This window comes from Phalacrocorax carbo, chromosome 6, assembly GCF_963921805.1.
Source record: "Phalacrocorax carbo chromosome 6, bPhaCar2.1, whole genome shotgun sequence".
In the NCBI taxonomy this organism is placed as follows: domain Eukaryota; kingdom Metazoa; phylum Chordata; class Aves; order Suliformes; family Phalacrocoracidae; genus Phalacrocorax; species Phalacrocorax carbo.
The window spans coordinates 40,602,647-40,617,857 of record NC_087518.1 but is presented as its reverse complement, the minus strand read 5'-3'; the positions used below and the strand labels follow the sequence as shown (position 1 = coordinate 40,617,857).

General features: G+C 36.4%; 1 protein-coding gene across 3 annotated transcripts in view; it reads left to right on the top strand.

Moving 5' to 3' along the window:
* Positions 1-15,211, top strand: part of LRRC7 (leucine rich repeat containing 7) — a 180,890-nt gene that overhangs the window by 107,171 nt on the left and 58,508 nt on the right. For all 3 annotated transcript variants that reach the window (XM_064454837.1, XM_064454840.1, XM_064454838.1), the window contains exons 7-10: positions 886-949; positions 5,094-5,168; positions 7,864-8,008; positions 10,038-10,110. In XM_064454837.1, coding sequence (XP_064310907.1) covers positions 886-949; positions 5,094-5,168; positions 7,864-8,008; positions 10,038-10,110 — 357 coding nt within the window. The remainder of the gene's footprint in view (positions 1-885; positions 950-5,093; positions 5,169-7,863; positions 8,009-10,037; positions 10,111-15,211) is intronic.

The following is a 15,211-nucleotide window of genomic DNA, read 5'->3' as shown; positions in this document are numbered from 1 at the left end:
CAGAGGAGCTGCTGCCCAAAAAAGGGCTCTCAGGGAGACACCTACCAGCAAAGTATGGCACCTTGCTCCCATCCACGCGTGGTGTGATTGATCACACAGTCTCCCTGCCATGCTCCTGTGCCATTCATGGCACAGAGAGAGGAATACTTGACTAGATGTGCTTTGCAGCAGATCAAACGATTGAATCTGAGATTGGTCATTTAATTAAAAAAATCTGTATTCTGTTGTTTATCTGCTTACAATGATGGAGCTTTCATAAGCTACTGGTGGACAACAAGTGTCGCTAAATACCACTGCTTATTGGTGTGAGAGTTTCTTTGCTTATTCCTGCAATGGAGGCCATATTTCAGTTCAGCTGTACTACAACCCAAAGAGGAGGGGACCCCATCAGTTCAGTGCATTCTGTTAAAGAAACACAAGTACTCAAAACAAACCTCATCTAAGCTTAGCTCATGTAGCATGCAAGCCTTGTGCTGATCCTTGACACAAAAGTCATTTTGCATTGTGACTGTAGTTAGGTACAATTTTAGGGAAGTAACAATCATACTTTGTACTTTTGCTGTGAAGTGGCAAAACACTTTCTAGTGTTTTATAAAGAAGTTGATAACGATTTTCTAAATCTGTATCAAAATGTCACAATTTATATGACTTTCAAATGGTTTATAAATATAACATTGGTCATTTTGCGTGAGCAACTCTGCAAAATTATTCCAAGATTATTAATGTAATTGTTGCTAGCTTTTTACTTCAAGAACTTTAGCTTGTGTCTTAAAGGTGGAGTGTATCAGCGTAAGTCTGATGTAATTATTTTTGCAGTAACGGTATCATTTGACCAACATTTTTCAAGTAAAAATTTCATCTTACGTATCTCCTAATCTGTTACAGGTCAATGCACAAACTGACTCAACTGGAGAGACTTGATCTGGGCAATAATGAATTCTCTGAACTGGTAAGGAATGCACCATTTTTAATAAAAAGCCTCTGTGTTTTGGATGCTCTGTGTATGGGGCATTAAACTTTTACTTAAAAGGCATTATTGTATTGTGGCCACATGCTGTGGTCACATTTCCTTGTAGAACAAAAAATTTATCGTAGTTCATGGGGTAGATGTTGGTAAAACAACATGCTTGATCTACGTCGGGCTTCTGTGGTTCAGATCAAGGTCACAGATGATTCTCTCTCTGACTGGTTGCTACTGCTGCAGTGCATCACTGCCACGATGTGGGATGAATTGGTGATCTCAGTATAAATATTTGTGTCAATTATGTATTAAGTTCTTAATATCTATCACTATATTCTGCAAATATTAGAAATTGCTATAAGAAGTAGTAAATTTTTGGCTCTAAAAGCAGTTTCTGTCCCTAAAATGAGAATTAGCTTTCCTGAGATTTAATGGCCTTTGGGAGTTTTGTCTAATCTCAGTATAGGAAATAATAAAGTTTCTGGTCCCTTTAGGTATGTTTCCACTGCATCTATAGAAATTGACACTTCTCAGAAACAGTATGAGGGTGTTTAAACTATGTTTTAAAATGGGCCTATTTTTGAGGAGAGCTCACTGACTTGATCCTGCAGGAGATGTAAATATGTTAAGAGAAGCAAAACTTAGGAACATCCTTTTTGAGACCTATTAGTGCTAGGGCTATTTGGGAGGGCCTGTGCTTTTGTAGGATAAAAAATGAATACTGTGGCACTTACCATTGCACTGATGGCAGAATAAATGTCTGCATGTGTCTTATCCACCAAGAGCCTGTCCAGTGACTGTTAAACCCTGTGAGCTGAACCATCTTTCCTCCAGAGTCATAGAAGAACAATCTGTAAAGATAGTGCTGCTGAATCAGGGCTTACAATTTTGTAAGCATTTTATTTCCTGTAGTTTTAATTAAAATTAAAATAATTTCACTTTAAACAAATTTTGAAATGTCATCTAGTAGTAGAAAGATGTAGCAGAGTCTACATCTGGTTTGTAGACAGTGCACTATGGTCTACCACTATGGTTATAACCCTGTTAATGTTTGCTAGTTTATACTACTATGTAGGAGAAGAAAGATGGTTTTAATTCAGATTTTTAATTAAAACTAGAAATCTTTTGCAGAGATGAATAGAAAAATTTTTCAGAAGTGGTATTTTGAATTTTGATCAAAAGAAACATATATATACTTTCTGAATTTAGAGTGTGTCTTTTTTGGTGGTGGGCTTGGGGGGTGGTTTGCTTTTGTAGTCTTTGTTTTAGATGACTTCAGTGTCATTCTCTGTTTTTGCACTGTAGCATACTGTCCCCTAAGAATGATGTATCAGGAGTTTGGTAGCCCCGTCCTGCTGTTAGGACCAGACTCCCCGAGTTGACTCATTATTCAGGAGGCTGGTCCAAAAATGTATGAAGTAGAATCAAATACCAGAAGCAGAATGGGCCAAGAGGCAAAGGAACAGCATGCGTCTGTAGAAATGTCATAGGAAAAGTGGTACTAGTCGTACTAGTTTAAATCAAGATCACCTGGAAAAAGGGATCGAAAGGTCCTTTTTTCATGCATTCTGAAAATGTGATTTGTATTTCAATAGAAACTTCCTTCTTATTGGAGAAAACTACTACCTAGAACTGTGTGAAAGAGCTTAATTTTCTTGACAGTCCATCTCTAGACTATTGAAGTTCTTCCCTTTGCAGTGGGAGACTCTGCTCTTCATACAGACAAACTGGAGCAATAGGCATGGGGTTAAGAATAAAGGTAGTTGCAAAAATGAAGTAAGTCTGTTCATTCATTTTCTAGAAACAAATTTATACAAATCATGAGATAGCTGTGTGTTCCTAAAATAGAAATTGCCACTTCCTAAATAGCAGCCATATTCAAGTGCCTTAATATAATCAAGGAAGGGTATAGGCAATGTGTCACACATCTCAGGGAAAACTGGAGCATTAAATCACAAGGTATGGGTCAAGGGTTTAAAATCTCCCAATCTTTGAAGTGTCAAAAATGGCACTGGACAAATGATAAAAGCAATTGTAGTACCTCTGCCTGAAAGGAGGAGGAAGGCTGGTGTAATTCTTTCCAGAGTTTCAGGAGTCTGCTGTCAGCAGCAAGGCTTTAGAAGAAAATTTGAAAGAAAATAGTTAAAGGTAGGGAGAAAAGGAAAAGGAAAAGGGATAAAATGTCATATACTTTTACCAAAGATTAATGTCAGTCTTCAATTCAGACTTGATACTAGGAAGCATTTCTTTACCGAGGGGGTGGTCAAACACGGAAACAGGCTTCCCAGAGAGGTGGTTGATGCCCCAAGCCAGTCAGTGTTTAAGGGGCATTTGGGCAATGGCCCTAATAACGTGCTTTAACTTTTGGTCAGCCCTGAATTCGTCAGGCAGTGGGACTGGGTGATCATTGTAGGTTCCTTCCAACTGAAATAGGCTGCTCAATTCCAGTCTAGTCTCGTCTAATTGTGGCAGTCTACATGGAAAATTAAAATATTCTCCAAAAATGTGTTAGCAGAAGCATTTCTAACAGAGACAAATAAGATTTTACTACCACTTATCAAAACATTAGTGACATCTCATCTGGATTATGGTATACTGTAATGCTATACCATAATCCATGGTGTGCCCTAATAATGGTACACCATAATCCGTGCTCATGAAATTTCAAATCAAGCTGTAATATGTACAATGTAATAGTAGTCCGTTGCCTTTGAGAAGGGTGTCTGTCTAATGAGAGGAATTTAAAAGAAAATTAAAGTTGAGAGGGGAAATTATTATTATCTGTAATAACATTAGTCAGTGAACACTCTGGGGGAATAAAGAAACAGTAATCATCATAGTATAAAATAAATAGTATAAATGAAATAGTGTAAAATTAATTTAGCCTGGAAATTAGAAGTGGTTTTAACCATTGAAGGACAGCAAAACTTCAATAGAATTAGCCAAGACAAAGTAAATAATCTTTAAAGTATTGACTAATCATTTTTTAATAGAAGCACATTACGTGACAACATGGAACACTGAGGGATTGAGCTGTCCAGATTAGCAGGTTCTTTCTTACCTGATGATCCATCAGGAGCTTCTGCCATAATGTACCATGGGACCTGGACAACGGGAAAATCATATTTCTTATGAGAATTACAACATTCCGAAGAACTTAGACCAGGAGATAATGGTCTCCTTTAAAGTCCTGCCATGCTAGACAGATACATTTGTTTCTAGCTGTGCTGAAATAATTCCAGTGAAATAGTACCACAGGCTTTTAAAACACTAGAATGTGATTTAGTCAGAACCAAATGAAATATTTAATACCAGTTTCTGGCAGACTGTGAAAAAAAATCTCTATGACTTTACAGAGCTAAGGCAAATTCAAAGTCTTGTTTTACCTGTGACAAGTGTTTCATGAAAAAGAAAAATACTGCTTAGACTGAAACATTGACATATTTGTGACCTGATAATTCTTGATTTTTACAGCTGTAATGAATGAGAAAGGATTTGGGGAATTGCTTTTTCAGTTTCTCTCACTAATATCCTATAGTGTTGAAAAGAATAGAACATCCTAGATTAAAGTTTAATATTGTAATTTTAAGGCTTTATCATTGCATACTGCTGTTTTAACTACTGAATATGACAACTGTAGACATTAAATTGTACATAAATGCAGTATATCCAGGGAAGTGCTCAGCAATATGACTCTGTTAAGCTATTTTAAAGACTATAAATCATGCAAAAGGCAGACTTTCGCGTGTGCTCCAAGATGAGATTTGGTCTGTCTTTTCAGTGCATTGTTTCTGAAGCTCCACAGTTCTCACTTCTCTTATTTGCCTTGTTCATAAATTGCATACTGCGAATAGGCTGCTTAGAACAAGAACTTCTAAGAAGCTCTTCTTTGTATTAATTTTCTTCCAAAGGGTTCTTAAATTTTACAAGTTTTGAAAAAGAGCAACAGTGGTTAAATTAGATGAAATGAGGATACTGTTCATGTCATCAACTGTCTGAAAGTCTGATGTGAGTTATAAAAAGAAGAAAGACAGTAAAGAGGGATTTCTTTTTAAGAAAATATTGATTTATATTTAACTAAAAAAAATACTGATTTATTTAACTGTCCATAATACTATATTCTTTTCTTCAGCCTGAGGTTCTTGAACAAATACAGAATCTAAAGGAATTGTGGATGGACAATAATTCTTTGCAAATACTACCTGGGGTATGAACATTTATTTTATGTAATTAAATTATTGTGTGATATAGTGAACTATTTACCTTGCAGTAAATAAATGCGTATGCATTTTCTTGAATGGGTACATATTCCTAGTTCATATAGTCATTAATTATCATCAAGAAATAAAAGTCTCAGCATAGCTCTTCATACGAAAACCTTTTAAATGTTGAATTATTACATGATAGTGTCTAAATGGGAATGTGCCTGTTTTAAGCCTTGTGTAGTTTTCATTGTGAGGGGAAATTATTTCCTATTGTCGTCTTGGTCACCACACATTAACTAGCAGTTTTATAAAAACCCACGAGTTTTAAAAAGGAAGAGGAAATATTAAGTAATCTAAGTAAACTTAAAAATAACAGATAGTATGTATGGATTCAACTATACTAAAAACAATTCTGAGGCAGTGGAATGAAGATCTGTTTCTCTGGAAAGTGCTCCATTTAGAAATGGAACAAAAAATATTTTACAATCTAAACATTAGGGTCATGGTTACATATTAGTGCTGTTTCTGGATTGTTGCTACCCCACAGCAGAACTTTGATTTTCAATTTTTATTACCATAAATTGAGATTATGACTCTGAAATACCTGGACTGATTGACTGAGGAAAGGAGTCCCCATCGTTAGCATTTTATCACACAGGTGACAGATCATATGTTTCACACAATAATACTCTTCATTGCTGCAGGGAAAATGTAGAACTAGATCTAGCACAAACATGTCTAGGTGCTGGAAGAAGTAGTAGTACTTTCACCTTTGAAAATTTGTTGATCAAAATGCAATTTTTTGCATTGAGCAATGACTATTTTTTGTCTTAAATAGATTACATTAATTTTAAAATTTTGCATTAAGCAGGGAAAAGTATCATCTTCAGTCACTGTCCAGATATCCACTTTTTGAGTGCTCCATCAGTGAAAAGAAAAGCTGATGTTGAAACCACTTCTTGATTCTGAAACAAGCTGGAAATCAAGAACAGGAGTATTGCAGTATTCTTTCTGCGGTGTAACATTTTAACCATTATTCTGTTTCTTTTCTGTTCACAATGAAATTGGTTAATACATCCCGTGCCAAAATGTGTTCCAAACACAGTCCTGCTGAGCTGTCATAATCCCTGGGGAAGGTATTTACAGTTGAATAAGTTTGGTAGATCGTGGAACTGAATCCCAAGGAGCTTAATTATTTTCAGTAAATAATTCATATTTCCTGAATCTGATCCTAGTAGACCCTAGATGATGTTTTATGAAAGCCTTCTCCGAAATAAGATATTTAAAATAGTTAATATTAACTTTAAAACTTTACTTCTAAAAATAGAAAGGAAATACCAACTGGTAATTGATTTTAAAATTTAGACATTTGCCAAGTTTCCAATGTTGATAATTCAGTTTTTAAAAAAGCGGTCTGTGCTAGACACAAAGATTGTATTCAGCTATTAATATGGGTAGAATGGCAAAGGTTGGGGTGAAAGTGAGATTTTTCCCTTTATACGATTTATACGATTAAAAATAGCATGAAACTGCCTCCTTAAAAGCAGAGAGCAGATCTCAGCAAGGTAAGAGATGAAAAGCGAGCTATAATCATATTGTTTTGAAAGTACCTGTAGATGAAGCTGTCTGAAACTATTTTCCTTTTTCATGTATACAGTAAATAAAAAGTAAAAGTATATGTAAATAACTAAAAAACACACTCCTGTAAACTTCTGTAGAATGCATACACTTCACTAACGATTTCCCAAAATCCATGGAGGAAGTTCCTGGGTGGGCCATGAATGTTTATTTGTCTGGTTTGAAACCGTATTTTGGTGGATGCACAGTGCTGCAACCACATGGTAGTTCTCCATAGCAGTGTCGTGCAGCCTCGTGTCACTCCTACCGAGTAATCCTCCACTCTGTGTCATAGCTCTGCCACTGGGTCACAGATCCAGCTCGTTTACTCTAGTCCCAGCAGTGATACCTCGTTGCTGTTCCACTTGTAGGTTTTAGTTGAGGGAAAATAACATCTTTTTTGTTGATTTTCTTGGCGAAATTTCATGTCTAGGATGAAGTGACCATCTTGTGATAGTGGATCAAGAAGCAGGTTGCTTCTACAGGCTTCAAACTCTTACGTGCGACACAGATTTTCAGAGAAACTAGGGAAGAATTCCTGTCCTGTTGCTCATTGATGTTATAGCTGCAGTTAAAGAGCTTATTCACAAACATGAACTATTGGGGTTAACGGCTCGTAATTGAACTACGAATATCTAAAGTCTGATTTTGGATTTTGTAAAATTCAGAGAATCAGTTTGACACAGAAAAGCTTTGCGTGCATGCCTAGCCTCAGTGACCTGACGGACTGCTTTTACGAGTAGATGTGACTTGTGAGTAAACGTCCCTTGGATCTGTGTCCAAATGAAGAAATAATACAGCCGTATGACTGACAACTCAAACTTTCAGCAAATTTAATGACTCCAGATCACTTTAATTAGTTTGATACGTGTCATTTAGTTTTGCACAGGTCGTTTTGCAGTTGTCTGAACAGGAGGGCTGTTAGACCACCACTGATAACTGCCCCAGTGAAATAAATGTTGTAAAAAGTATGCTGAGATAACTGAATATAAGTCTTTATTACTATTGTCTTTAATTAAACTTAGACACTGACTTGCAGTGTATATCTGTTCAAGTAACACTTCGTAACATGCTATTAAGTCTATAGGGAAGTTAAAACAGCTCGTGTACCTGGATGTGTCAAAAAACAGGATAGAAACTGTTGATTTGGACATATCAGGATGTGAAGGACTGGAAGATCTCCTGTTATCATCCAATATGTTGCAGCAACTGCCAGACTCCATCGGTGAGAAAAGCTTCAAATTTATTCTAATCTTTTACAACTGAGGATTTCATTTATATCATTTTTTGGTAACAATGAGACTTCATAATAGCTGGAACAAGAACTGCCATTAAATTCCCAAGGAGATCAGAATATCTGTGTCTGGACAGTCCATGATGACCGTTTTGTAAAGTCAGGAAAAAATTCCATGGTTAGAAGGTATTAATTAGTCTGATTTGCTATTTTAAATAAAATAAGCAAAGAAAGATCTGATCTAAATTTGAAAGTAAGTATAATAGTGTTTACGTTCACAGTGTGAAACTCTTGAAGGAAATCACTACTTAGGTACAGGAGTGCAATTCCATATGAGAGTGTTAAACAGAGAAATAGTTCAAACTATTAATTTTATTTTTTTATATTGCATGCATAGAATTTCTGAATTATTTAGAATATACAGAAATTCTGGAAGCTAAGTGGTTGTAGGTATATCATTCTATACATCTGGATATTTCATTTGTCTTGATCCATTATATTTTCTTTGGAAACACTTGATGTCTTTCCTCTCTTCTGTTGTTTCCAGCTGATGAGCCCACTGTATCACCGTTGTCTTTTTCACTTTCCTAAGTGTGTCCCTTTGAATGTGGAATTAAGTTCCCCAATTAAATCAACTTAGCCGAGATTCCAAAATGTATTGCTAAATAATAATACTGTACTATGTGAATATTACTAGATGTCTTTTACAGCTATTTTCCATCTTGGTCTTCTACATCTCACCATAAATTCTAGAATTTTTGCTTTATGTGGTTTTCTGATATGCATATGCAGATTGATTTTTAAAGGGCATTTAGCTCCTGTACAAAAGGAATAAATGTTTACATTCTGAATTATTCATTCTTGCAATTACATATATTCAGTTCTCATTTCTAAATTCCTATTACTGAATGGTAATAGATTGAACAGAAGCAAAGCAAAAGGAGTCTTTTTAATAATGCATTTTCAGATGAGAGCTTCCTGAAATTCATTTTGGTGGAACTTTCTCTTCTTAAAAGAACATTTTGTTGAAACCTAGATGTTTCTTGGAGCATGCTGATTTTGAAAAAGTTTTCAACAAAAACGTTCTGCAGTTGAAATGAGTAGTGTTTCTAGTATCGCTTTTAATTACACTTCTCATTTGCTTCGGCTTCCATATTACGGCCCGTTCAGTTTACGGTTTTCTCTATATTAGTGATTAACTTATATTATTCCCAACATTAAGTATAAATAATCATTCAAAAAGTGCTATTTCAGTATATCCAGAATTCTTTCAGAGAAAAAACTGATTTTGAAATGTTAAAAACTTCCAAGAGGTAGAAATCTATTTCAAGCTCTGTTTCTAGCACTGTAATGCATTATTTTTCCCATTTTTTCTGTCTTCACTTTTTCATTGTTTTCTGCTCTTACACACTGGTAAAGCAGAAGCTTTATTCCCATCTTGGCAAATGTTACCCAGTTATGCATCTGCTTACACTGACGTATGTAATAGTTCTTTTAATGATAAGAGTTAACTGCATATACAAATGCATTCAGGATTGATTCTGGATTTCAGTCTGATTCTGGTTTTCTGTCCATACCTACATATTGTGAAGCTTTATAAAGATAGCATTTACTTTAGATAATTCACCTAATGTCTTGTTATATTCTGAGCACCTTTTAATCAAGGCAACAGGACTTGAGTTCCATTGAAACATTAATTGATGAGTAGAAATAATGCTCTTCCTACACAGATGGGATACTTTTTTTTTTTACAGTTTTTTTCCAAGACTCTAGAAATACACTTAATATTCTACTTGCAGATCAGCTTAAGATTTAATCAGTGCTTCATTTTGTTGAAACATTTTCAATGGGACCAGAATGTGTCTGTGTACTGTCCTATATACAGATGTTTTCCAAAATCTACATCAAAGTTATTCAGTGTTAGAAATCATTGCTTGTTTAAGGATATGGGAGATTACAGAAAGTAAAAAGGATTAACGTGAAATATTTTCCTATTACTTCTTCCTTACCTGTTTTGTAGGACTGTTGAAAAGGCTTACAACTTTAAAAGTAGATGACAATCAGCTTACAATTCTGCCAAATGCAATTGGAAAGTGAGTATAAGTCTCATGATTTTCAACATTAAGTGAAATGTGTTTTCCCTTCTGTTTGCAGAATGCAGGGTTTTTGAAATAGAAAATAAGACAAAGATGCACTGGATTATAAAACAATTTCAAACTGTGTGCCTAACACCCATCTTATAACATTTACATTTGAGCAACACTATTACTTCTGTGGACTTATACTGGCCGAAGTGGTAGGAAGACGAAATGTGTCACATTTTCCAAGAAGAACAAAGATATTTTTCTGTATGAATCACTTGTGTTTTAGATGATTAGAGCAGCAAAATTAGAAGAAATAGAAGTATTTGGGGGAATACGTCTGTTTCCATAGCAACAGCCAGTACTTGATGCTGAAAAGAAAATGGCTGTAAACCTCCTATGTAGGAAGATTTCTTAAAATATTGAAGTAGCATAAATTAAAAAGTCATGATAATTTCATAGATGTGTACATCAAAATGTGAAAGTATCTTATAAGTAATCTTATAATGAAAAGCACTAGTGATGCCCTTTAGCTATCATTAGTCAGATATTACATGACCACTGGTGCAAAATTGTGTCTTGTACTGCTGTGCTTCTTGAGCTTATTGCTAAGTGAGATCTGCAATTCATTTTAAAATTCAAGGTGGATGCAAGCCCGTCTCCACATACGGTAAGAGGGGATTCTTTGTATTGTTTCACACTAGACATATGCCCTTCTGGCAGAACATACCTTTAATACTGATATTGTTGTAGGATGCCTGTTCCTCTACATATTTTACTTCTGAAATGCTATATAAACTGATATCTGGAAAAATTTGCAGAATATGTGGTCCCTTGCTGCCTTCTACAGCTATAGCTCCAGTTTTTTCATCCTCCTCCTTGCACCAGCAGTAATATTCATGCAGAAGAAAGAGTTCAGCCTAAGTAATGATTGTCTGTCTGGTGTGACTGAACACATGGTTATCCCATTTATACCAATTCTGTGCTGTCAGCATGAAACATTGGGAATGGGGCATCTGGGAGCAGAGTTGCACTCAGATTCCGTGTCTTTGCTCGCAGTGCTCTCTTCAGCAGGTTGTAGCTCAACAAACTATTTCATTAGAAGTAGCTTTCTTAAGCCAGGGCTGCTCTGAGGCTCCCAAAAGTAAAGCTTAGAAGGCTTCATTTAGACTTGTCTATGATTATGAGAGTACAGTGAGGTCTCTAGAATGAAAATAATCTCTAACCTGCACAGCCAGTGCTTTACTAATCCTGCACCCTTTTTATAGTAATAATTTCAACAATAATTTAGTTGTTGGTATGCCAGTCAGGGAAAAAAAAAGCAAATTTGTGAACTATTAAAACTGCAGCAACTGAAAGCTCAGGTTTGGCTTACCGTGCTGTACTTCTTGCAGTATCTTTAGATTTATGTGATATTTGTGGAGAGTATTAAAAACTGGTTATATGAATCACAAAAGCAGAAATCTTATAAACATTGTGTAGCAATAAATTCTGATAGGCAGTGAAAGCTTGTAAGGCTCAAAGCTCTACTGGACACTCTACAAAAAGGTTGATGTAATGTCCAACATTGTCTTTAACAACTTTTAGGGTTGATTTATAAAACCTGTCATGAAGGTGTCTTATTTATTGAATTGTTCAAATTGAAGGGGAACCCCTCATTTTTTTTAAACCTTATATCTGTTCAGTATTGTTTATCATGGAGCATCAATTACATTTTTAAAGATGCATGCTGCTGCTCTAAATGGTGTATATGCAAAGCAGTAGGCTAATCACCTAATATTATCAGATTATTTTTGAGTGATTGGTTGTGCTTTTTAAATGAAGTACTTTCTCTTATTTAATGAGGACAGTGTCTCCCACATCAAAATGGACTTTCTTCCTCTGACTCATCCATTTAGATAGTTTCCTACTGGGTCTTTTCTCCTAAATGATAGTTGTAGTACCCACTGCAGAGTATATTATTGTCACACAAAGGTTAGCAAAGTGGAGGAGGGAATTCTCCCTCCAGGGACCAATTTCATGACAAGACAGAGTGCTTCAATGCTGTCTGAGTCGATGTTGCTAATAGTGAACTGCCACCCTCATTTCTGGCAGTCTCGTTCAAAGGGCAAGCCTGCAAGTGGCATTTAGAGTTTGACCCTGCAAGATACTATGCACAGAAGACCCAGCTTAATAAAACATTCCTCATAAAATCAGTGGATTCATGTTGATTAGGTACCAAATTGGACCCAAAGACTGGAGATTTTATCTGTAAGACCTGAGTGAATGCCCATGCTCCCACTCTGTGGGTGGGAAGGTGTCACAAGGGCAGTCGTGACCGGTACATGGGTAATGGTGCAGCTCATGTGTTGCAGTGTGTTGTGTTAGACAAATGTTTTGTGCATGTGTCTAGTCTATACCATATCTGACAGTCCAGATGCTACAAAGGAAAGTGTAAACTTTTATTCCTGAGCCTGCAAAATTGCTTTTGCCTAATGTTGGACAAATAGTGGGGGGTAGCTTACACTTAGGGTTTAGGCTGCTTTGGCAGTTATCTGGGTGCTGTGGCTGTTGGGAGAAAAGTGCTGTGACTGTATGAAATGGGGCTGAGATGGGTTGCAACTACTCTTTCATTCATGGCAGTCTTCATTGTCCATTAATCTCTCTCTCTACTAACCTGTCTAAAAACTTTCCTCATCTACCTTGGGACATTAATGGCTTCAAGCTGCATCAGGGGAGGTTTAGATTGGATATTAGGAAAAATTTCTTTACTGAAAGAGTGGTCAGGCACTGGAACAGGCTGCCCAGAGAGGTGGTAGAGTCACCACCCCTGGAGGTATTTAAAAGGCATGTAGATGCAGCACTTCAGGGCATGGTGTAGGAGACATGGTGGAGTTGGGCTGACAGCTGGACTTGATGATCCTAGAGGTCTTTTCCAACCTTAATGATGCTGTGATTCTATGTAATGTGAACTGCCTCATTCCAATGGGTGCCAAACTGAACAGCAGGTGCATATCTGATTTTTGTCTGCCTTTCTTTAAACCTATGAAGAATGATCTGAATTTAGCCCAAGAAGACAGTAAGGTTAATATTTTAGCTAAATTAGCATTGTCGAAATTATAGCTGTTATTGTCAGCTTACTTTCATGCACAATCCATGATGAATGAAAAGTCACTTTTGAAGTGCATATTTTTTTTAACCGTGGTAGTTATAGAGATAAAATATAGTTTCACACTGACTTTGTTGCTTTGTTGTTTTTATTGTGGCCATCTTCATTTGTCTGCTGCTGATGTCATCAGGAAGGAAAGAAGCTGAGAATGTCTGTGCCAGACAATACCTTTCAAATAATAGTCTACTGTCTGATAAAGTCATTCTTCACTGTCAGGAAAACTTCTACAGTTACAGTTCAGAATATCAGATTTTCTGATTACCATTGGAAACATAGTAGTTCTCAATTAGCTTATCTATTCTCAGGCTTTTTTGGTTGTGTTATCATCAGTAAAAGGAAGAATGTGTGCATCTTGCAATTTAACAACCTTTGCAGTTGGACTTTGCTCTGTCAAGCACATATTCTGTATGAAGTAGGTAAACATGACTGAATTTTGCCTTTACTGAAATTGCTTTGTATCTAGTTTGAAATAAATTGTGGTGGATACAAAGGTTATATTAAAGAAAAGCTATAACCAAACCTGGCAGAGCTTTTGGATATATTCCATGCATCTCTCTCACTAATCACTCTATGACTCACTTTGGCTTTTCAGTCTACTGAAATACAGCAATTAGAGGAAAGTTCTGAGAATTCCATGTTAGGAATAGCTATTTCTGGTTTCATGTTTCATAAACTTTGAAGGCCGAAAAGACTTGAAAACTGGAATAAAGGTAAGTTAGACATACAGTGAAGGTCCAGTCCTGCAGCTGTGACTCATAAATACTAAGGAGGAAGGTTTGTAGCAGAGGTAGACTTTTTATCAGATCTTCCAAAACATTTGGAAAAAATGTTCTGGGCACTTAGTGCCTTCATCAATGGACAGGTAGATGACACACATTGAGGAAGAAATAATTGCTTGCCATTTAACCTTACTATTAATTAAGTCAGTTGAGAGAAGAAGATAGTACACGTGGAGTAAAAAAAGGGCAGCAGAAGCAGGGAACAATAACATTTGTAATGGGTCACAAAACTTCTATTTGGTGAGCTGAATGAGCAGTGTAGTACAGTATTTGTTTCAAGAATGTTTATATCCAGCCTAATTTTTTAAGAGATTCAGTAGATATTTCTTCAGTATATTTATATATATGTGTGTATGTGCATAATATATATGTAATATGTATATATATTTATATCTCTCTATATATAACATGTATTACATACGTATTTCTGTTTGTGTTATTTGCATTAACAAAGGTCAAATTGTTGATTCTTAATCACCAAAGTGAGATTGATGAAGTGTTGCCTGATACCACCTGCTGTCTTCAGGGAAAAGCAAACACTGAAGAGAGTGCTGAGGGTTGTGTGACTGGCTAGGACAAGGTCCTGAAGAGCAGAAAAATGCCTCTGAAGGCCATTTTGTACCGGAGCAGTGGTGGGTGAGGAGGTTCAAGTGCTGACTGTCAGCACTCTGCATTGGGTCAGCAATCCTGGCGTTTCCTTGGCTTTCAACCTGCATAGGTGCCAGCCGCTGTCAGAGAACGCCGTGGCTTTTACAGCGTGGGCCCCTTTCGTTTAGGACTCAGTACAAAATCACCAACTCATTTCACAACCTCTTCATGGATAATAAAATGCAGTAATATACCGAATGCCAATTCCACACACTAGGAAGCTGTGCTTTTTACTGCTCCCTGGTACTGCGGGCTATGGCTAACCAGGACTTCAGTTCAACAGGGGAGTTTTGTTCAGCTGTCTCTATTTCATCCTCTTTCCTGAAAACCTGCTCATGTGGAGGAAAGGTCAGGTCTCTTTCTTTTCACAGTTTGACAGAATACAACAATCTAGGAAAAGGGTTACAAGACAGAAATGAAGATGATTTACGTTTTTTTTTTTTAAAGAGAGAATTTGAGTGTCAGAAGGACACTTACTTTAGTCTGCTTTGTTTCAGTCCTTGCCATACAGATACCCATTCAAGATCACTCTTTAGCC